We start from the raw sequence: 25,370 nt of genomic DNA on the forward strand, positions 1-25,370 counted from the left end.
GGAGGAAAACATTGTGAAAGGAAGCGGAAAAGAAGGATGAACAGGGGACAGGAACTTAACTTGGAGGAGAGTCCGATGATATTTAGAAGAGAGGAGACAAGACGGTAAATAATTTAAAGCAAGGGGACTTCAACTACTGGAGTGTACAATGATTTATGCCAGTTAGTGTTTTTTTAACCACTCAACTAATCATCAATCCATTGATTAGTTCTGATGGATTCTAGGTTCTGACTCCTAAAATTTGGAATAGGGTTAATTATCAGGTATCCTGTTGAAATATTGAGTGCTATGGTTTAGAGGCTCGACACCAGAAGTTATTGGTTATCTGTAGGAGGAAGGTATATGGTGGGTGCAATTAAGCTTGGAATATACTGAGTGTAGGGAAAACGATCACACATGGCAGGCATTGATGAGGGGAGAGAGCCATAGATTAATGATGAAGGGGGTCGAGGTCAGGTCACGTTAAGGGAGAAGGAACAGTTTATTGCCCTATCACTTAGTTTCCTGCCTAGAAACGAAGATACAATGTTTAGCGAGAAGGAGGAGACTCCACCCAATGTACAGTGCCTTGCGAAAGTATTCGGCCCCCTTGAACTTTGCGACCTTTTGCCACATTTCAGGCTTCAAACATAAAGATATAAAACTGTATTTTTTTGTGAAGAATCAACAACAAGTGGGACACAATCATGAAGTGGAACGACATTTATTGGATATTTCAAACTTTTTTAACAAATCAAAAACTGAAAAATTGGGCGTGCAAAATTATTCAGCCCCTTTACTTTCAGTGCAGCAAACTCTCTCCAGAAGTTCAGTGAGGATCTCTGAATGATCCAATGTTGACCTAAATGACTAATGATGATAAATACAATCCACCTGTGTGTAATCAAGTCTCCGTATAAATGCACCTACACTGTGATAGTCTCAGAGGTACGTTAAAAGCGCAGAGAGCATCATGAAGAACAAGGAACACACCAGGCAGGTCCGAGATACTGTTGTGAAGAAGTTTAAAGCCGGATTTGGATACAAAAAGATTTCCCAAGCTTTAAACATCCCAAGGAGCACTGTGCAAGCGATAATATTGAAATGGAAGGAGTATCAGACCACTGCAAATCTACCAAGACCTGGCCATCCCTCTAAACTTTCAGCTCATACAAGGAGAAGACTGATCAGAGATGCAGCCAAGAGGCCCATGATCACTCTGGATGAACTGCAGAGATCTACAGCTGAGGTGGGAGACTCTGTCCATAGGACAACAATCAGTCGTATTCTGCACAAATCTGGCCTTTATGGAAGAGTGGCAAGAAGAAAGCCATTTCTTAAAGATATCCATAAAAAGTGTTGTTTAAAGTTTGCCACAAGCCACCTGGGAGACACACCAAACATGTGGAAGAAGGTGCTCTGGTCAGATGAAACCAAAATGGAACTTTTTTTTTCAGTTTTTGATTTGTTAAAAAAGTTTGAAATATCCAATAAATGTCATTCCACTTCATGATTGTGTCCCACTTGTTGTTGATTCTTCACAAAAAAATACAGTTTTATATCTTTATGTTTGAAGCCTGAAATGTGGCAAAAGGTCGCAAAGTTCAAGGGGGGCGAATACTTTCGCAAGGCACTGTATATGGTATGTATATCCACCACCGGTGGAACCAGCTGTTCGACCCTTTGGGATGAAAAAACTTGGTTTGAGCTTTCAGTGTCCGCCGAGTTCTTACTCTGGTAATTAGAACCTAACAGTTCAATAAGGTGTGCTTTCCTGGGCTGGAACAAAATCGTGCAACCGGCAGGGTACTACCCGAGGACTGCAGCTGAGAATCACTGGTTTATATCACTCTACATAAAGAACGCTCCACTCTACGTCCCAAACTGGACAAAAGTAGTGCAGTTTATAGGGGATAGGGTGCCATTTAGGATACAAGCCAAGTCTAGTCTCTGTGGTGATGTGGTCTACGAAAACATACCTCCATGGTGTGTGTTTTTCCAGAGGAGGTCTGTCCATAGGCGAAGATGGTGCCATTGTATCCCCCGAGTACATCTAGAGACAGGAGACAGAGAATACAGTACGTTCAAAAGAACAGCACATCTATAAAGTAGGAAAGATACAGGACAATGGACAATAGATGTTAGATATACTGTAACAACATATCTAGATGCAGGGGAACAGTAGACAGAAGGCAGGAGGCAGGGAAGGAGGAGAAGGAATGACAGTTAGGCCTATACAGCAACAGCACATTTTGTTAGGAGATAGGAGACAGGAGGCAGAATGCAGGAGAACAGAGGCAGAATAAGGAGACAGGAGTAGGGAGAGGATGCTAGACATAAGACAACAGCCTCCTCATTCAGCCCATAGCAACAAGACACTGCACCAACAAAGATTGCCCACCTACAGAACAGCACACACACATACGTGCTCACACACGCACACGCACAACCACACACCCACACCTACAGAGGAGCACGATACAGCAAGCACTAACAAGCACCACAACCTCTGTTTTGTCAGTTAGTGGGCAGAAAGTCAAACATACATACCAACTACCAGGCTAGGAGCCGGAGGGAACCATAACTTCTTTCATCCTATACCATTTCATTTCACACTCCTTTTATCTTTCCTTATTTCTGTTGCTTTCCCTCTCTCTCTGTCTCTCTACATCTGTCTCTCTCTCTCTCTCTCTCTCTCTCTCTCTCTTTCTTTCTTTGTAAGCTATTCTAGTCATGCTGGTGCTGGAGCTAGCCGAACCGAACCGTGACATAAACAAGTAATTCAAGACACATGGAATCTGTCTCTGAGAGGAGAGGAGGAGAAGGACGATAAGAGGCCAGAGCCAGAGAGACAATTAGGCCAGTGCAGCTGGGGGGGGGGGGGAGAGAGAGAGAGTGAGAGAGAGAGAGAGAGAGAGAGAGAGAGAGAGAGAGAGAGAGAGAGAGAGAGAGAGAGAGAGAGATCCAATTATCTCTGTACTGCAGACACACTGAGTTAGACCAGCTCTATGGCATCTCTTTCACTCTGTTCTCCCTTCCTTTCCTTTCTTCCTTGTCTACAGTATGTTTCACACCTCTCTTATTTTCCTTTCCTCTCATCCTTTCTTTTTGTTCTCCCCTCTCTTCTTTATTACTACATTTGATTTCCTATGCTACACTCTGGCTGTGTTCTCATCTGTTTTCTCTATTTCTCTTTCTTCTGACAGTGCTGTTCTTTCCCTTTCATTAAACTGTCCCAGGCTCAATCACAGGCAGACAGCATAGCACTCGTTTGTCATGTTAGACAATGGGATTGAAATCTGCAATCTACACTGTCTCTCTATGCATGTGGGAAAGGAGAGGGAAGGCTGGACAGCAAGATGACAGAGAGGGGAGAGAGAGATACAGAGAGGGGAGAGAGAGATACAGAGAGGGGAGAGAGAGATACAGAGAGAGAGAGTGAGAGAGAGAGCGTGCAAGGAGGAGAGAAAGAGCAAAGGAGAGACTGAGAGCAAGATAGATAGCTCAAATGTTAATTTCAAGATAAGCTTGCACATTATTGTTACTTTAATTTCTTTTCATCAGGGCCTAAATAATACTGGAATAAAATTTCAGAAACAGAAAGTGCATGCAATGAATGGTCTATCAGCTATCAGTTGTTCTATCAGCTACGGTCTGCTCTGGACTCACCTTTGACTATATGTTTGGGACAAGTGTTGTACATATACTACCGTTCAAAAGTTTGGGGTCACTCAGAAATGTCCTTGTTTTTTAAAGAAAAGCATTTTTTTTGTCCATTAAAATAGCATTAAATTGATCAGAAATACAGTGTAGACATTGTTAATGTTGTAAATGACTATTGTAGCTGGAAACGGCAGATTTTGAATGGAATATCTACATAGGCGTACAGTGGCCCAATATGTGTTCCATTAGAGTGTCTAGTTTGAGAAACAGATGCCTCACAAGACCTGAACTGGCAACTTCATTAAATACTACCCGCAAAACACCAGTCTCAACGTCAACAGTGAAGAGGCGACTCCGGGATGCTGGCCTTCCAGGCAGAGTTGCAAAGAAAAAGCCATATATCAGACTGGCCAATAAAAATAAAATATTAAGATGGGCAAAATAACACAGACAATGGACAGAGGAACTCTGCCTTGAAGGCCAGCATCCGGAGTTGCCTCTTCACTGTTGACGTTGAGACGTTGAGACTACACACTCTAATGTTCTTGTCCTCTTGCTCAGTTATGCACCGTGGCCTCCCACTCCTCTTTCTATTCTGGTTAGGGACAGGGTGCGCTGTTCTGTGAAGGGAGTAGTACACAGCGTTGTACGAGATCTTCAGTTTCTTGGCAATTTCTCGCATGCAATAGCCTTCATTTTTCAGAACAATAATAGACTGACGAGTTTCAGAAGAAAGGTATTTGTTTCTGGCCATTTTGAGCCTGTAATCGAACCCACAAATACTGAGGAGAGAGAGAGAGAGAGAGAGAGAGAGAGAGAGAGAGAGAGAGAGAGAGAGAGAGAGAGAGACGGACGGACGGACAGGCAGACAGACAGACAGACAGAGGCTGGCACTCACCTTTGACTATCTGTTTGGCGCAGGTGTTGTACACCTGTTCCTGTGTTGTGTTGGTGGGGAACACCCGGTCAAACACATAGGACTTCCCCTGTGGAGCCAAGACACACAGTTCCTGGGTCAGTCAATACATCAAAACAAACACACAGACAAACACCGTCTCTGGCTCTGGATGCATCTCAAAAGGCACCCTATTCCCTGAACAGAAAACATGCACTACTTTTGACCCAATTCCCTATATATTACACTACTTCCCTATGTATTACACTATCATAGGGCTCTGGTAAAAGTAGTACACTATATAGGGAATAGTGTGCATACAGAGACAAACACAGCCCTTAACACGGTCCATGAGAATGTTGCCGCAGGGAATGGGGGCCTATTGGTAGATGTATAAAAAAAGCAGACATTGAATAACTCTTTCAGCATGATGAAATTATTAATTACCCTTTGGATGTTGTATCAATATACCCACTCATTACAAAGATACAAACGTCCATGTTAACAATTGCCGGAGAGGAAGGAAACCGCTCAGGGATTTCACCATGAATCCAATGGTGACTTTAAAACAGTTACAAAGTGTAATGGCTGTGATAGGAGAAAACTGAGGATGGATCAACAACATTATAGTTACTCCCCAATATTAACCTAATTGACAGTGAACTGAAGGAAGCCTGTAACAGAATAAACATGCATCCTGTTTTCAACAAGGCATTAAACTAATTTAGCAAAAAATGTGGCAAAGCAATTAACATTTTGTCCTGAATACAAAGTGTTATATTTGGGGCACTCTTCATATTTTCAAGCATAGTGGTGACTGCATCGTGTTATGGGTATACTTGCAATCGTTAAGGACTGGAGAGTTTTTCAGGATAAAAAAAATTAACAGAATGGAGCTAATAAGCACAGACAACATCCTAAAGGAAAACCTGGTTCAGTCTGCTTTCCAGACAATGGGACATTAATTCAACTTTCTGCAGGACAATAACCTAAAACACATGGCCAAAATGGGCAAATGTTACACAGTCTTCACTGACATTTTCAACCTCTTTCTGACCCAATCTCTAATACCTGCATGCTTCAAGAAAACCATCTTAGTTCCTGTGCCTTAGAAAGCCAAGGTAATCTGTCTAAATCAAAAAGAAAGGAGGACCAAGGCACTCTTCATATAAATAATTAAAATGCCTTTATTTGTATGGCATGTTCAATAGAAAGAAAGTTTAAAAAATCATTTTTAACATGCCATACAAAGACTGTTCTACAAAGACTGTTCTCTCTGCTGCCGCACAGCAAACTGTACCGGAGCGCCAAGTCTGTGACCAAAAGGCACCTGTACAGCTAATCAAATGGCTACCTGGACAATTCACATTGAACCCCTTTATTATTTGTTTATCTTAATTGTTTTGCACTGTCTCTCTATGCAAACTCACGAGACTCTACCCACACATTCACACACACTACACTGAAACTCCAACACGCACACACACACACACACACACACGCGCTCGCTCATACACACAAAACACACACACTCTTTACATACGCTGCTGCTACTCTGTTTATTATATATGTTGATTGCCTAGTCACTTTTACCTCTACAAACATACTGTATTATTGTTTTTATTGTGTTACTATTTCCTTTTTCATTTAGACAATATTTGTCTTACTTTTTAACTCTGCAATGTTAGGAATGGGCTTGTAAGTAAGCATTTCACTGTAAAGTCTACACCTGTTGTATTTTATTTTATTTTGAGTCTGTTGGTCAATGCATCACCTCATCTACTGTCAACATCACTACTCCCCTGGTTACTGTGTGTGTGTGTGTGTGTGTGTGTTTGGTAAATGGTCTCTGCGGCACGCGGCAAAGTCAGGGATTGAGGTATTGAGGGACGGAGGAACGGAGAAATAGAGGGATGGAAGGATGGCAGGACAGAGGGGTGGAGGAATGGAGGAGTGAAGGAATGAAGGGGCGGCCCTCCCTCCCTCCATCACATCACTCCACCCCTCCCCTCCCCTGCTGTTAGCCAGCACAGATTCAGTAATTAGTCCATCTGCCTCACTTTTCCTCCTATCATCTTCTCCCTTTCTCCTCCCCTCGCCTCCTATTCCCTGCTCTCCTCTCCTAAACCGGCTCCTCCTTTCTCATATTCTTCCTCTTTCATCCCCTCTCCCTTCCTTCTCATCCTCTCCTCTCATCATATCTCTCCTCCTTTCTACTGCTCCTCTTACTATGACCTAGTTGAATAGACGTAGAGTGTTTTTCGTACATCCCATTTAAAATGAAAAGGCTTTCAAGTATCACAATTTCACCGCCGGTCGATATCTACTTACTCACTGGCTTAAGAGTTCAGTTATTAGTTTCTGCTGCAGATAAGGAAATACATGGTACATGGAGACATTTTCCTGAGGTCCTGATATGACATAGTTGAATAGGTAATAAACTCCATGTTTTTCGTAATCTGAAATTGGTTTCAAATAACTGAAACAGTTGTCAACTGTCACAGTTGCACCGCAGAGCTCGCCAGGTGCAAACACGCTTTCCATTAGGCTTGATTACCGTTGGGCACAGGTCCAAAGGATGTGCTCCACACAGAGCAGAACCCTGCACTGAGCAGAAAAACAAAACATGTTGGCCTTCACCAGGGGCTTGTAAAATTAAATGAAATGCTTTTATGATATAATGAGGATCAAAAACATCCCAATTGCTTTGCTAAAATGTTTGTTATCATGATCTCCCTCCTTAAAGCTAATCTACTATGTTGTTTTGTTCTGTTCTGCTGCAGATACATGACAATCGGATGTTCAAAACATAAGAACACTAAGCTCAGCTGGGACTGTGTCAGTACACTCTTAGAATTTTTTTTTCCAAAAGGGTGCTTTGGCTGTCCCCATAGGGAGGACCCTTTTTGGTTCCAAGTAGAACTCTCTGTGGAAAGGGGTCTACATGGAACCCAAAAGGGTTCTACCTAGAATCAAAAAGGGTTGTTCTAAGGGTTCTGCTAAGGAGACAGCAGAATAACCCTTCTGGTTCTAGATAGCAACAACAACAAAAAATCTAAGAATGTACATACACTGTATACATGTGTTTGTGTGTGTGTGTTTGCGTGCGTGTGTGTGTATTTGTGTGTTGCATGTGAAACACATCAGGCCTCCCTTTCTTCAACAGCTTCCAATCTGTGGTTAGCGTGAGAGTGGGGGAGTGGGGGGAGAGCTAGCTATCAGAGAGGTTCTGGGCTATAGGGAAAAACAAAGAGAAGGGTAGAAAAGGAGGAGAAGACAGGCCAGATGGGAGATAGGAGGGAGGGAGGGGCGGTGGTATGGAGGGGTGGAGATGGAGAGACACTGCAGTGAAAATCTCCATAATGAAACAGACCTTAGTCACTGGCCAGCCCTCCCTCCATCCCTCCCCCCGTCACTCCATCCCTCCCCTCCTCCCCTGCTGTTAGCCAGCACAGATTGAGTAATTAGTCCATCTAGCCTCACATTTCCTCCTATATTCTCGCTTTCTCCTCCCCTCTACTCCTACAAGTTCCTCTCCTCTCCTTTACCCTCTCCTCCTTTCTCATCTTCTTCCTCTCTCATCCCCTCTCCTTTCCTCCTCATCCTCTCCCCTTGCATCATACCTCCCCTAATTTCTTCACCTCCCTTCTTAGCTCTCTGTGTAGATTGGCTAGGCACATATTTTCCATAAAACTATATTTAGAATCATGCACTTCACTGAATTAAACATGTTTAACAGTTGTGACACAAGAGAGCCTGAAATGTTGATATTCTCTTCGGAGTTGCTCGGCGTTCCATTCTGGAACATGTTCCTGTTCTATTCTGGTGTTGTTCTGAGCTGTAATGGGCCTAAAGACTGAATCTGCTTCCCAAATGGCACCTTATACATACTGTCCTACTTTTGACCTGAGCCCTATAGGTCAAAAGTAGTGAACTATATAAGAAATATGGTGCCATTTTGGATGCAGACAATATCCACTGACTCATTTGCTTTAAACTCAGATTCAGGTAGTTCTACAAGTATTCTTAGGATGTTCAGTTATTAATTTCTGCAGCAGACAGGGAAATCATATACAGTGTGTAGAGAAGATAATTTCCTGAGGTCCTACTATGACCTAGTTGAAGTATTTTTTGTACTTCCCATTTAAACTGAAAAGGTTTTCAAGTGTTACAATTTTACCGCCGGTCAATATCTACTGACTAGCTTTAAGATTTCAGTTATAAATTTTTGCTGCAGACAGGGAAAATACACAGTATTCTGATTTGACATAGTTGAATAGGTAATAGACTCCATGTTTTTCGTCATCTGACCTGGGTTTCAAATAACTGAAACCGTTTTTAATTGTCACAAATAAACCTCCGAGCTGGCCAGGTGAAAACAAGCTTTCCATTAGGTCTGATTACCATTGGGTACAGTTCCAAAGGATGTGCTCCACACAGAGCAGAACGCTGCACCTAGCAGAACAACTGCAAATGTGTTGGGGCTTGTGAATGACATGAAATGCTTATATGATGTAATGAGGATCAAACATCCCCATTGCTTTGCTAAGCCGTTTCTTATTCTGATATCCCTGCTTAAAGCTAATCTGCTATTTTGTTTTGTTCTGTTCAGCATACATGTGCTATATACGTTTCTCCATTATGTGTGTGTGTGTTTTTTTTTGTGTGTGCTTGTGGGTTGCATGTGAAATACAGCAGGCCAAGGCCTCCCTTCCCGCAATCTGTTGTTAGCGTGAGAGTTGGGGAGTGGGGGAGAACATAGGGGAAACAAAGAGAAGGGTGTGACAGGGGAAGGAGGGAGGGAGGGAAGGGGGAGAAAGAGAGAGCGAGAGAGAGCAGCTGAATGTAAATGGAGGTCTGGCAGGGAGAAATGGGCTGAGCTTTGGGGACCATCAGAGCTCTGCTGCTCTGCTCTCTCTAACCAGACCGAGGCCTTGGCGCGTGTGTGTGTGTGTGTGTGTGTGTGTGTGTGTGTGTGTGTGTGTGTGTGTGTGTGTGTGTGTGTGTGTGTGTGTGTGTGTGTGTGTGTGTGTGTGTGTGTGTGTGTGTGTGTGTGTGTGTGTGCACGCTAGACTCAGGGGTGGGCAACTCCCGTCATCAGGGGCCTGATTGGTGTCACACTTTTTCCCCATCACTAGCAAACACAGCAGCTAGAGGGTTGGGCGTGGTGGGTTTAACCGGGGCAGCAGCTACATAGCCACGGAATTTGCTTTAAAGCTTCCTTTTCACACTCTACTACCTTCCCTCTCATCTATCTCTCGCTTTGCATGTTAATGCATCACTGGCTACATATTGTGGGTTGGTAAAAAAAACAAAAAAACACACAGATTGATAAATAAGAGGCTTTGGGATTTGGTGATACATGCATGTGTTTTTCCCTCCCACTTGACTTGACTCTCTGCTGAGGCCGGGGGAAAAGAGATTGGCTCCTCTCCTCCTCTCAGAGGTATGAAGGGCCCTACACACGGGACGTTTGTGTGTGTGTCACACGGGATGGCCAGCTTACACCGGATGCAGCCTGCTCTCAGGGCAGGTCTCTGGGCAGCTATAGACTGCTCTGGACACAGAATCTACATGGTTCTGGGCTGCTGGCTCCCTACAGCTAAACCACAAACAGACAGATAACAACATCATTCAACTCCCCATCAACAATGGCAGGCACAAGAATACATTACATGAAAATAATACATTTACAGAAGGGTCAAATAAACTCTCTCTCTCTAGAAAATGCCTGTTAAACTGCTGCACAATCCGTGGATACCACCAGGCTCTCTAAATAGGAGGCATATTTATACACCATGGTTACAAATTACAATAGAGACATAGAGAATGCAAATTCTGCAGAAAAAAAAACAAATAAAATGAAAAAAACTAAGGAAATACTTGGGTTTATCTTTCAAATCAAGCAGAGAAATGGTAAGGTTCTCTTTGTTCCTGGATCGATTTTCACAATTTGAGTCAGGAGAGGAGAGCTAAGCTAGAGAAGAGAGAGAGAGTAGTCAAAAGGAGAGAACAGCTAAAGAGAAGAATATTTCCCTTGGTTCCCTAACTCTGCAGTGAGGAGAGAGTGGGCGAGAGAGAGATGGAGTGAAGGGATAGAGAGAGGGAGAGGGAAGAGAATCCCTGGGAAGTGACTAATCCAGGGGAACAAATGCCACCTAGCCCCCACGAAAGGGATTGTCATGGTCTCCTCGAGAGCAGACACACACAGAGAGGGTAAGAGAGGACGAAAGAGAGTGAGGAGAGGTAAGAGAGGATGAAAGAGAGTGAGGAGTGAGAGAGAGAGACAGAGGGAGCGAGGGGGGGGGGGGGGGGTGAGAGAGGGGAGAGGGTGAAAGAGAGGGAGAGAGATGGAGACCTGCAAGAGCAAAGGAGTAGAGCCTAAGTGAGCCCATTTCTCATTTTAAATGCCAGTTCAAGCCTTGATACAGCCATGAGTGAGAAAGACAGGCATGTCAGATGATGGAAGTGCTTACGTATCAACCTGACACTTCTGAGTTTTACTGTACAGTCTTCCAGTGATGTGCACATTAACATGGATGGGTTTAGCCGACAGACACTACAGCCGACACACAAGTACACAGACAATCAAAGTTAACAAAAAAAATGTGTTTAAATCCACTTGAATTACATACATTCAAATACATGTAATTAATCAACCACAACCTTAGGGGAGAGCTTAATTTTAACCCCTCAAACTAAGAGTCTGATGTTACACCTTTTCCACCCTGAGGTGTTACCTTGCACAGTTACTGACATGTATTTGAAAGTGGGGTAGAGAGTCAGGACTCGGGACACATCCTGAGACTCTACCCACTGGGCAGAAACCGTTTGAAAGTAACATATTCTGAATTGGAATTTAAGTGGAAAATACTTTGGATTTGAAAAAAGTATCAACATAAACTGCTGTTGAGGATGAAACTTCAACCACAGGTAACCAATTTTCAACATTGACAAACCTTGTATGATATATTTTGAATTTATACCTTTTGAAGAAATATCCACATCAAGAAAAAAACTACAGGCTGGTCAACACCTATTACTGGAGAGTTGATCTAAACTTCTACAGCTACCCTTTGGTCTCCCATCCAGGGTTTTAACCAAGCCAGGCCCTACTCAGCATAGACATTTGTCACCGGCTGTTACCAATGTGCTATTGTGAGTGTAATTGTTGAGAAAACTCCACTTAATAGATTCACTGTTGCTATCAAAGTCATTTGAAAAGGTAGGTTTGATATGGATATATTATTGAGTTAATTCGGAAAATGCTAACTAATTAAATAAACTTTTCCCATGGTGCCCCAAATTCTTAATGAGTTAATTGTTACATTATTAATGTAATCTACCAATGATTAAACGTAGTAGGTACAGTTGAAGTCGGAAGTTTACATACACTTAGGTTGGAGTCATTAAAACTAATTTTTCAACCACCACAAATTTCCAGATTTCTCCATTTAGCCAAGGAAGAGTGCTCTTTTGGCTAGGTTTGGATTTGATTTTCTTTAGGAAGCCATTTATTGTAGTCTGGATCAGTTAATTCCCTTAATTGCGTTTTCAAATCATTGAATTCACTCTTAGTTGATCCGACTTTCTAACAGTAGAGAGGTTAAACCTGCTCTTAGAAAGCTTTCTATCCATAAGTGTCAGATTGTGATCAGTAATCATTCAGTAATCTTGCTCTGATTTGATTTCCTGAGTGTCCCAGAGATAAAATGTCGAATTGTTTTGTTTGATCAAATCCATTTCTATATTCAAATTTAGCAACTTTGAACCCCTGCAGTCTCTAGATGACTGTTATTTATTTAATCAACTATGTTTAATTGTTACCCGATTAAATTAATAACAGTCATCAGATTCATGAAAGTAAAGTCACGACATATTGGAGCCCTTGTGTGAGGAATCTAAAACAAAATTAAGCCTTACTGTTGAACAGTCTACATGAATTGTGTAGCAAATTACGTTATACACCAATAGAGCTGTAGGTAGGATTATCGTTGAGAGTGAGTGATTCCTTTTGACTAAGATACTAGAAAGATTGCCTCCGGTGTTGTATACACGACAAAGGGTCAGAGTGAGTATACTCACCAATTATTAATTCCTAGAGCTACGAAATATGGTCCATATTAAGCCGATTAAGGAAATTTGAGAAAATATATTTGTATGGCCAAAGCAAAGTATTATATCTCTGTCTCTCACGATTCACGAGCGAGCACTCGGCTAGTATTAACTCCTAGAGCTAGGACATATGGGCCAGCCGATAAAGGAAATTTGAGAAAATATATTAGTTTGGCCGAAGCAAAGTATTATATCTCTGTCTATCACGCTTTAGAAGCGTGAGTATACACAGTGAATATTTCTTTATGTTATCGTGTGTTTTTTCGGTAACAATACTAGTAAGAAATGCAGATTGGGTTGAATGTGAGACATCGTTAGTAAACCCCTGGTCCCGTATTGAAGGGGACCTTGTTTGTGCTTGAAAGTTAACATTCTTGTGCAAGAACGGCTAGCTTTGCATTAGATGCTAAGTTAACAAATAGAGATCAGCCATTTTCCTTTGTTCACAGCCAACTCCCACGCGTTGTGGGAATCCAGTGTCATTTCAGGTTTCAGCGTGAAATCCTATGCCTTGGCTGACGGAAACCCTAACCCTAACCCTAACCCTCTGCTGAAATTCTTTGGAATTCAGCTCTCTGGGGTAAGTGACCCCTTGTGCTGAAGAGTCAACAGTATTTTTTTTTTGCCCAATGTGAGGGCCAATGTCTTCTCACATTTGTAACAAATGGTTACACTTTAATAATATCCAACCAATCTCAACTAATTGGATGTCATTGTCTCATTCAATTTAACAAGGAAGTTAAATTGCCAAACAAACCAAACAAACCAGGTCAATCACTCAGATAACGACCAAATTGATTTGTTCCAACCAATGAGACATTGTTGTTCTGATTAAAGAAGCAATAAAACTGGCCTTCTTTAGACTAGTTGAGAATCTGGTGAATCAGCATTTGTGGGTTCGATTACAGGTTCACAATGGTCAGAAACAAAGACCTTTCTTCTGAAACTCATCAGTCTATTCTTGTTCTGAGAAATGAAGGCCATTCCATGCGACAAATTGCCAAGAAACTGAAGATCTCGTACAACGCTGTGTACTACTCCCTTCACAGTACAGCGCAAACTGTCTCGAACCAGAATAGAAAGAGGAGTGGGAGGCCCCGGTGCACAACTGAGCAAGAGGACAAGTACATTAGAGTGTCTAGTTTGAGAAACAGACGCCTCACAAGTCCTCAACTGGCAGCTTTATTAGTACCTGCAAAACACCAGTCTCAACATCAACAGTGAAGAGGCGACTCTGTGATGCAGGAACAGGAACTCGAATTAACCAAAAATAAATATGATGAAGTCCATGTCAAACTAGATAAATCTGACGAGTTACCTAAAAACAGGAGCACGCAACTTGAATACATGCGTGCAGTTTTGATGAACGTTACTCATAGCAATAATGTTCTAGTCCAAATGTTGCAGACCAAAGAAGATCAATTAATGAACACAATGACAAAGTTGGATGACAAAACAGCTGAACTCATTGAAGTCGCTGACCAAATGATTGATGAGAGAACCCAGGTGAGAAAGATGGAACAATGTATCTCCATGCAAGCGGAGGAAATCTCATCACTGAATCTCTCACTCCGCACTCAAGACCTCTACCTGCAAACCATGACAGATAAGTATGAAAACGAACGGAGCAAGTGCGATACCCACGTGTCTAAAATAAGTACTCTGTGCGCCCAAGTAGACTCTGCGATGCAGTAGAATACCACCCTTAGGCACCATCTGGAGGAATTCCAGAACAGTCATGTGCTACAGCGTGACTAATCAACCAAGCAACCAAGCTCACAACCAGAGCTCGGTACACAAAGGAGTGTAGACGACAGAAGGTTTTAGACTTTTACCTCTCTCAGGTGTCCCTCAGTCTTCTCCTCTTGGCCATTTGGCACAGAGTAATATGGCACTTCCTTGCAATCAAAGCCAAAGCTTGGCTTCACAATTCCCCAGAGGATGAAGCCAACCCTCTCTGCGCACTTGGCACAGAACGCCTTGACAAAATCTCCAAGGGTAACAAAGGGTTCAATGACGATGCTCTCTAGAAGCTCAGCTAAGAGACGTACAAAAGTGCAAACAATTTGAGCAAAGAGGAAAAAGGTGAATCACCATGACTAGTTGTGGATTTCCCGGACAACAGGTCCGCCAAAATTAAGACAGTTTATGAGGACGTAAACAATCAAATTACTCCCGATCTCACTCGAGACCCTATCCAGGGCCCGCTCAATCTAGAAACAGGCCCACAGGCTTTGACTATAGACTCAGATACAAGGGTAAAGTTAAACATCGCATTAGCCAATTCCACTCAAACTCCAATAAGTCTATCTATTTTAACCATGAATACAAATGACTCATCACGCCGTTGCGAACAATCACTCCACTTTGTGGAAAATATCACCACAAATGCACTTCAAATAGGCCATACCTCAAAGCAGTCCTGGAGGACTGCTTAATCATCTCTCAAACATTGTTCAATGATCGCAAAAGGGCTTTGAACTCAGGTAAATGCGGGTTAAAAACGAACCGATGCGATAATAAACTTTGAGGTTTCCCTCAGACTACCTCGCCTCTCACAATGTGACTCATGCTGAAACTACACTTCCAAGATGTATCGCTTGTTCACCCTGTGTATGTTACCAGCCTGATACTGAATATCTGCTACTCAGAGTAGACTTTATGGATCGTTTGGTCCCACTGATGGATTGGAAAAGCAACCAATTGTGGTCACAGGTAACCGTGCCTTCTCCTATCTCTGATTGCAACACAGTCATCCACAAGGAGTATCTGTGGAAAGGACCTTTTGGGAAACAAACATTTCGACACATCTTGGTGCAGAATCTGACTTAAGCAGATATTACGATATCTCGTCACATTCAATCAGCCAACCGGATTGACTATTATTTTCATGATTTCGATCATGCAGTCTCTGTGAGTGAGCAACTTCCCTCCTCCGTGGAGTCATGCAATACTGTAGCTAGGATTAACTTCCCTTGTCCTTCAGACACTTCTGCAAGCACCGCGGCCATCTCAGGAAACATAGCATCAACGTGAAGAGTGGAATCTGCTTCCGATGATACATTTTCCCGATTTGAGAGAGACTGAAACCCCTTTTTATAGGAATAACGGCATCAGTTCCGCCACTGATCTGATGACTCCCACTGGTGAAACACTGTGCGATATATCCTCATCTCAGTTTGCAGGTACTGGAATGGTTACCACACACAGACGCTGTGGTGACTGGCAGGCCACCAGGAGATTTGGTTGAAAGGTGACAGCCAATCGACTAACAAAGTGGCTGCTGACAATTTGTACAAAGGGTCCGACCTTTTCGTTGGTGCCTTGGACTCCAACATCAACCACTGGTGGGGGGTCCCGAGACAGAAAGGGGGGAGAATACTAGCCCAGACCTATGATGAGTATGGGGGGGGGGGGGGGGGTGAGACTACGTGCAGCACTGTACAAGGCACTATCCTAAGCAACACACTGCTAAGCAGGATTGCCCTAAATATGACATGAGACAAAATGCCATGATAGAGTGATTTAGCCAAGACCGTGGACATATATAAATATAGTCCATTAGATGATTAAGGTATATCTTTTGTTTGTGTTTTAATTCATTTTTGTTTAATTTTATTTGACACTTAGGAAGTGATAGAGCCACAAACAACTTCCCCATACAACCACCGGTTAGTGCCACAACGCCACTCATTTGGGAAAGAAATGTAATGATGTATTTCATGAGTGTTGTGCGTTATTAACGTCTGTCTAAGTTACTGCCTAGATCCACCAGCCTGGACAACTGGATGACGGTCAATAACACAATAGAAAAATCTATATACAGTGTGTGCAAATGTAGTAAGATTAGGGAGGTAAGGCAATAAATAGGCCATAGTGGTGAAATAATTACAATTTAGCAATTAAACACTGGAGTGATAGAAAGTGCAGAAGATGAATGTGCAAGTAGAGATACTGGGGTGCAAAGGAGGAAAAAAAACAATAAGGGGATGAGGTAGTTGGGTGTGCTACTTCATGTCCAAGATGACGTAGCAGTGCAGAAGTGGTTTTGTAGTCCTCTCGTGTACTTTTGTATTTTTAGTCTTTTTTTGTATATATTTCAATTTATTTTCAATCTCTTTCCATTTTTACATTCAATATACCTTCCAGTAACCCGCCTCACCCAATGTGACACGGATCTGCAATTATTTTTTTAGACCTTATAGCCAGAACCTCCATGAGAAGCTAGCCAGCTAATTAGCTACTAGCTATTTAGTCATTGTTAGCCACTGCTGGCGGCCTGTCCTTCTGCACAGACACCAGCCATTTTTTTTGCCTGGATAATACTCACCAGCATCGGACTGTTTTCTCCACTACAATGTCGGATTCCTGCCATAAACCCTGGAGCATTATTCCTGATCATCACAGCTTGCTAGCTGCCACCGAGTGACGCAGCCCCGAAGCTAGCCCTGAGCCAGGCCCACCTCCCGGCCTACTCTGTGATCACCCGGCTACTCCGCCGATGCCTTCCGGACTCTACCCCAACATGGCTAGAATCCACCACTCCGCCGGATCCTTGTCGTAAGCTCTGGACCTGTGCATCAGATCATCGCTGCTACCGAATGGCTATAGTGGCTATAACGCCCCTGCCCCGAAGCTAGCACCAGATAGCCGCGAGCCAGGCGCATCTCCCGGCTAGCAAACGAAATGACTACAACTACAATTACCTCTTTCGCCGTCTGGTCTGGACCCTTTGTTGACACAGCACCCCGTACCACCACGACTGATCTGCCGACTTAACTCTGTCCGCTGTAACCGGCCTTCGCCGGATGTCGGAGCAGACGCTTCTACTTACCCCAGCCTGATAACTTTAAACGCTGTGTCTCCCATGTGCAAGCGTAGTAACAACTAACAACTACTCCATCTATTGCTGTTCACTGGACCCTATGATCACTTGGCTACATAACCGATGCCTGCTGGACTGTTCATTAATCATGGGACTCCATTTTGTTTATTTATCTCTCAGCCCCAACTCAGGCCCTGTGTGTAGTTAACCGACCCTCTCTGCCCATTCATCGCCATTTTACCTGTTGTTGTTGTCTTAGCTGATTAGCTGTTGTCTTACCCGTTGTTGCCTTAGCTAGCTCTCCCAATCAACACCTGTGATTGCTTTATGCCTCGCTTTATGTCTCTCCAAAATGTCAATATGCCTTGCACACTGTTGTCTAGGATTGTTATTATTGTCTTAGTTTACTGCGGAACCTCGAGTCCCACTCAAGATACCTCCTTTGTCCCACCTCCCACACATGTGATGACCTCACCCAGCATAACTAGCCAGTCCAGAGATGAACCCTCTCTTATCATCACTCAGTACCTGGGTTTACCTCCACTGTACCCGCAACCCACCATACCCCTGTCTGTACATGATGCCCTCAATCTATTCTATCACAACCAGAAATCTGCTCCTTTTATTCTCTGTCCCCAACGCACTAGACGACCAGTTTTGATAGCCTTTAGCCGTACCCTTATCCTACTCCTCCTCTGTTCCTCGGGTGATGTGGAGGTTAACCCAGGCCCCGCGTGTCCCCAAGCACTCTCATTTGTTGACTTCTCTAACCAAAAAAAGCCTTGGTTTCATGCATGTTAACATCAGAAGCCTCCTCCCTAAGTTTGTTATACTCACTGCTTTAGCACACTCTGCCAACCTTGATGTCCTTGCCATGTCTGAATCCTGGCTAAGGAAGGCCACCAAAAATTCTGTCATTTCCATCCCCAACTACAACATTTTCAAGATAGAACTGCCAAAGGGGGAGTAAGCCTGCAAAGTTCTCTCATTCTTTCCAGGTCTATGCCCAAACATTTCGAGCTTCTAATATTAAAAATGAATCTCTCCAGAAATAAGTCTTTCTCTGTTTCCGCCTGTTATAGACCCCCCTCAGCTACCAGCTGTGCCCTGGACACCATATGTGAATTGATTGCACCCCATCTATCTTCAGAGTTCGTTCTGCTAGGTGACCTTAACTGGGATATGCTTAACACCCCGGCAGTCCTACAATCTAAGCTAGGTGTCTTCAATCTCACACAAATTATAAAGCAACCCACCAGGTACAACTCGAAATCCATAAACATGGGCACCCTCATAGATATTATCCTGACCAACTTGCCCTCCAAATACACCTCTGCTGTTTTCAATCAGGATCTCAGTGATCACTGCCTCATTGCCTGCATCTGTAATAGGTCAGCGGTCAAACGACCTCCACTTATCACTGTCAAACGCTCCCTGAAACACTTCAGCGAGCAGGCCTTTCTAATCAACCTGGCCGGGGTATCCTGGAAGGATATTGATCTCATCCCGTCAGTAGTTAAATGCCTTCCTCGCCATCTTAAATAAGCATGCCCCATTCAAGATATTTAGAACCAGGAACATATATAGCCCTTGATTCTATCCAGACCTGACTGCCCTTAACCAACACAAAAACATCCTATGGTGTTCTGCATAAGCATCGAACAGCCCCCGTGATATGCAACTTTTCAGGGAAGATAGAAACCAATATACACAGGCAGTTAGAAAAGCCAAGGCTAGCTTTTTCAAGCAGAAAATTGCTTCCTGCAACACAAACTCAAAAAAGTTCTGGTACACTGTAAAGTCCATGGAGAATAAGAACACCTCCTCCCAGCTGCCCACTGCACTGAGGATAGGAAACATTGTCACCACCGATAAATCCACCATAATTTGAGAATTTCAATAAGCATTTTTCTGCAGCTGGCCATGCTTTCCACCTGGCTACCCCTACCCCGGTCAACAGCACTGCACACCCCACAGCAACAAAATAGCCTCCCATACCCTACTCAATAAATTGGATGCAGTCTATCACAGTGCCATCCGTTTTGTCACCAAAGCCCCATATACTACCCACCACTGCGACCTGTACGCTCTCGTTGGCTGGCCCTCGCTTCATATTCATCGCCAAACCCACTGGCTCCAGGTCATCTACAAGGCCCTGCTAGGTAAAGTCCCCCCTTATCTCAGCTCACTGGTCACCACAGCAGCACCCACCTGTAGCACGCGCTCCAGCAGATATATCTCTCTGGTCACCCCCAAAATCAATTCTTCCTTTGTCCGCCTCTCCTTCCAGTTCTCTGCTGCCAATGACTGGAACGAACTACAAAAATCTCTGAAACTGGTTAAAATAAATAAAGCTGAAATAAATGATAAAATAAAAGCCAATCTCTTTCTCTTGGCTAGAGCTCCAAGCCCTTTTATATTGGATCAACAAGATCAGATTGCAGCAGAAAATATACATTCTATATGGTAGCTACAGTTTACAAGCACGGAGAAGCCAAACCTACAGAAAATCTCTGTTTGTGAACACACTGGCCCTGTATTGGCTAGCTAGAGAGATCTAATCTAGCCAACCTCTTGCTCTTATCCAGAAATCCAAGCCCTTCTATAATGGATCATCGACACTAGCCTAGCCTGGAATCCAAGTGGAATACCCCTCAATTGTTTCAATGAAGTGTGTTGATATAGCTTGGAATCCCAACGAAATATATCTTTGTTTCACTATTATACTGTTTCACTACACTGAAATAATATAATAGTGGGCAATACAAACTGATACTCAGGATTCCAAGCTACATTAACACAGATTGCAGCAGCAGGAAAAAGAATTGATAGCGAGCTACAGATGGGATAGGCCACACTTTTCATGCATGGATAGACCAAAACGACATCAGAAGCTAACAAGCTGTATCATATTATGCCATTAATATAAGCCCCATTTGTGACTACAGTACATATGGTGGTTGATCATAAATCATACCAGAACAAGACAGTGAAGGTAAATAAATGTGCTACAACCATATTCACCCCATAGTGAGTGAGTGAGTGAGTGAGTGAGTGAGTGAGTGAGTGAGTGAGTGAGTGAGTGAGTGAGTGAGTGAGTGTGTGTGTGTGTGTGTGTGTGTGTGTGTGTGTGTGTGTGTGTGTGTGTGTGTGTGTGTGTGTGTGTGTGTGTGTGTGTGTGTGTGTGTGTGTGTGTGTGTGTGTGTGTGTTATAATCAATAGTGTTACATCAACATTGATATGCTAATGCCAGCAGCTAAATGTGTTGGAACAGAATATCGTAATCTTTGAAATTTACACAGAGCCCTAGTTGAGCGAGCAGTATTGTATTCAATAAAGGTGAACACTGTTACACAGAATCACTTTCATAAAAGAACGAGGCAGATAATTAAATTAACCAGAAATTGATGGAGCAATAGAGAAAAGGAGGAGAGAGGGAGGGATAAAGAGAAGGAGGAGAGGTAGAAAAAAAGAGAGAAATAGGCTACCGCGTTGTTGATGCCAAGAAGCAAAGCATCTCAAGAGATCTCAAACATTAGGAAAGATTTAATTCAGAAACAGATTTAATTCAGCCAGCCCGAAGATATAGTATCTCCCACTTTAACTACATTTGGTAAAGGATTTGATTATTAGGCAAGAGGAACATCAAGGAAGAGGAGAAGAGCGTTAGGGAAAGAGGGAAGGAGAGGAGGTTAAGAGGAAATGGGTGACCGCGTTGTTCTTGTCAAGAAGCTAAGAATCTCAAAAGGAATCTGAAACATCAGGACATAAACAGATTGAATTCAGCCTACAGATAGGGATTTGCTTCAGTCTGCAGTAAAGGATTTGCTTATTAGGCAAGGGGAACATCCAGAACAAGGAGGAGATAGGGAGGGATAGAGAGAAGGAGGAGTGGTAAAAAAAGAGTGAGAAATACTGGGTTGTTGTTGTTGCCAAGAAGCTTAAAGCCGGTGTACGCTGCAAGATTTTGGCCCCGATTTAGCTGTCCCAGACAAGTTTTTGAGATCGGAGACAAAATCCCCATGTTGTTGACTAATCGGGGCGCTCGGCCAACCACCGACGCTTGCTTAATGTGAACGGGTCAGAGACGCAATCTGAGGCCTATCGATCTCGTCTTTGAGCAGTACCAGATGTCCCGATATTTTCAAACATGCTTGATTTAATCTGCAATGCTCTTGTAGTGTGAGATGTGCAACGACAAGTTTTGAGAATGGTGATGACCAATAGGCAATGAGAGCTCGCCAGAGAAGAAACCAGTGAGATGATGACATTGTATCGCATCACACATAACGTGTAGACTCTCAGGAAGGAGCGATGACTACTCCTAGTATGCTTTTGTACTTGCCTTTAAACTAAGCCAAAGTGCCAAATCGTTACAGCTCTGAAGTTCACAAGCAATGTTATTCAATTCAAAATGTTGGCTAGATATTTCAACTCGGCAAGCGTGAAAGTCTGACGGAAGACATTTGAGGCTGCTTTGAGCAGAGCTCGCTGTAGCCATGTTAAATCTAATCACATCATCACATCATTGTTTTCGCGAGACAACATGGTATCTAGAATCCTCAAGACCAAGTGAAGAATCGCGTGTGACCGTCTCTGCCACATCGTTTAGTGTGAGCACCACTACGTTGGCAAGACAAAAGAACAACAGGAAAGATGGTTGTTTAATGTGAGAGGATTAGTGATGTTAGGATTTTGACAATCGTGCAGTATACATCCGGCTTAAGCCATGCATCTCAGGGGTGATCTCAAACATTGAGACAGAAAGAGAATGACTCAATTCCGCCTGCAGATACTCATCTGACTCATGTTCCACTATCAGTTCTTCTGAGTCCAGGGGTGTGTGTATGCATCACATCATGCACATGTGTGTGCATGTGCTCTGATATGGATATTTAAGCTAGATGCCCACAGAGGACACCACAGACAGACAGGGAATGATGTAAGGGTTCCCCTTGGCATAACCAGACATCAGAACAGAGTTGTGACATAAAAGAGAGAAATGGGCACAATAAATACCCCCAGAAAGAACAGTCTTATGGAGCATACTTATTTTTAGCCCAAATTGCATGCAAATTGAAATTATGTTCATTATCCGTAGCTTATGCCTGCTCATACCATAACCCCACTTCCGCCATGGGGCACTCTGTTCACCACGTTGACATCAGCAAACCGCTCGCCCACAAGACGCCATACACAGCCATCAGTTGAAACCGTGATTCATCCGTGAAGAGCACACTTCTCCAGCGTGCCAGTGTCCATCGAAAGTAAACATTTGCCAACTGAAGGCGGCTTTAACAGAAAAACTGCAGTCAGGTCAAGACTCTGGTGAGGACGACGAGCACGCAGATGAGCTTCCCTGAGACAGTTTCTGACAGTTTGTGCAGAAATTCTTTGGTTGAGCAAACCCAGCACACCCAGTTTAATCAGCTGTCCGGTTGGCTGGACTCAGATGATCCCGCATGCTAACTAACAGGTACAGTATATATATATATATGTGTAATTAAAATGGGATTCGCTGGGAGAATGTGTCCTCTTATCAAATGCATAAATATATATATATATTCTATATATAGAATCCCATTTTAATGACATGACTCCAGGTTTGGGAACCACCGTACTACTAACATCTCTCTCTGCTTGCTTCCTCTCTTTTTGTCTCCTTTGCCTCCTACATTGCAGCCTGTCTCACCACTGTCGCTCTCACTACTCTCTGTAATGAGAATTTCAGATTACAGCTACTGCCGAGGTCAGGCTCCATTTAACATTAGCTTCTAACTTCAACCTTCTAGTTAGGTAGTTCTACCTAGCTAGCTGGCTAACAGTAGCCAGAGCCCTTGAGCTAACTAGCTAACATTAACTAGCTATCCACCTGACTGAAATATCAGCGACTATTTACCAGTTGTACATTCATTCTCCAAGAGTCAGTTTTTTTTGTTTGTGTGTTGAAACGGCAGGAGTCGAGCGTGAGTAAAGGTGAGTAAACGCTATTTCACAATTAAAAAGGTGAGTTTACCCTCCACTACATCACTGAGCATAGCCAACCTGTGTATTTTCCCTAGTGGCACGCACTGTTGAGTTTTGGCCACATTAGAGAAAAATGCTGTGTTTTTGTCTGACAGTAATGCTATACTACACTATTATTTTCGGTTCTGTTATGTAGAATATTATCATTATGTGATCTTGATCTTGGTTCAGCTTTAAACTAACTTTAGATCACCATTCGAGCACCATTCGCCAGAGTAGCCTGCAGCCTGCAGTAGAGCAGAGTAGAGCAGAGACTGTGTCAAATAAAGAATAAAGGAAAGGGAAAGGGGGTTACCTAGTCAGTTGTACAACTGAATGCCTTCAACTGAAATGTGTCTTCCGCATATAACCCAACCCCTCTGAATCAAAGAGGTGCAAGGGGCAGCCTTAAACGGCATCCACGTCTTCGGATGACCAGAACGTGATCCGCACATGTCAGAAGCGTCAGGATCTTTAGTCCGGGGATCTGCAGCCACTCCATTATCTCTATGGGTACACCAATCTCTGAGGGTACTCTTCTCCCCTAGTCGTTAGTAGAATGCACCTAAGAATTAATGAGCTTTTCCCTTTGAGCCTCTCTCTCTATGTACAGTATCTGAGACCGTTCTCTCTCTCTGTCTCGCTTCCTCAATCTCTCTTTCTTTCTCCTTTTCTCTTCTCTCTCTCTCTCTCTTATTAACGACAGCCTTTCCCTTCAATGTTCTCTCGCTCTCTCTCTCTCCATCCCTCCCTCCCTCCCCACTTGTTGTAATTATAGTTCTGTTCTGTCCTGCTTGGAGCAGTGAGTGAGAATGGCAGTGAACCGTGACAGGATGGATGTTGCTATGTCCTAATTCAAAACTATTGACACATCTCCTCTCTAGTTAAACAGATGCTTAAGTGATAATGCCTTCATCTCGGGACAGCAAACCGTGTCAATATATCCACCAAACACCAGCTTCGAGGGTATTATCACTTTTATACAACGGGTTACCAACATATTAAAATAATGATTGACATATTTTCATTAGAAACATTATTTATTCATACTATTTCATCGTTCCATGAGCTATAGAAGGTACAAGCTCTCTCTGTGGTGCAGCTCATTGACATTCAGATCGGTTGCTGGTGTTGGCATGGGCATGACATTAGAAATAAATTCACATTTCTGAAGCAATGGGAGAGAATTATTGTATTATTGAGCTACAGTCAGGTCCAAAATTATTGCCCCCTTTGATAAAAATGAGCAAAGAACACTGTATAAAATAAATGATACAAATACTGAGCTATATTGTATGCAAATGTTATACTAGTACAATTGCTCAGACAAATAGACTTTGTTGAACAAGTAATACTTAAAATCTAAAAAAGAAGGGTCAAAATTATTGTCACCACTGTTTTCAATGCTCCACAAAATTCCCATTGCGAGGTTAACAGCACCGAGCCTTTTTCTAAAATGTTTTATGAGATTGGAGAACACATTGGGAGGGATCTTGACCATTCCTCCATACAGAATCTTTCCAGATCCTTGATATCCTTCACCTGGCTTATAGACTGTCCGGACACTGAGATGGTCATTGCAAAAGTATCATGTTGTGGTCAATTAAACATTTCTTTGTGGAGTTTGATGTGTGTTAGGGGTTATTGTCTTGCTGGAAGATCCACTTGCAACCAAGTTTCAGCCTCCTGGCAGAGGCAACATAGCCTCGTACAAATCTCTGCTGTTTGTCTTCTGTTGCCCCGTACCCTTCGTATACAACCCACATTTCATGTGTCCAGAGTTAAACCCATGTCTCACAGCCCTTTGTCCCCTGTTGGATTAATAAACTGTGGTAAATTGGCAATGGCCAGCACACGTAAGATTTGGTTCTGGGTCCCTCGTGAGGT

The 25,370-nt window shown here is 43.1% G+C and overlaps 1 protein-coding gene across 1 annotated transcript in view; it reads right to left on the reverse strand.

Moving 5' to 3' along the window:
• LOC109890791 (kinesin heavy chain) overlaps positions 1-25,370 on the reverse strand; it is a 138,063-nt gene that overhangs the window by 98,218 nt on the left and 14,475 nt on the right. The window contains exons 2-3 of the mRNA XM_031824700.1: positions 4,541-4,628; positions 1,959-2,032 (exon numbers count right to left, since the gene is read on the reverse strand). Coding sequence (XP_031680560.1) covers positions 1,959-2,032; positions 4,541-4,628 — 162 coding nt within the window. The remainder of the gene's footprint in view (positions 1-1,958; positions 2,033-4,540; positions 4,629-25,370) is intronic.

Source organism: Oncorhynchus kisutch, linkage group LG5 (genome assembly GCF_002021735.2).
Source record: "Oncorhynchus kisutch isolate 150728-3 linkage group LG5, Okis_V2, whole genome shotgun sequence".
NCBI lineage: Eukaryota > Metazoa > Chordata > Actinopteri > Salmoniformes > Salmonidae > Oncorhynchus > Oncorhynchus kisutch.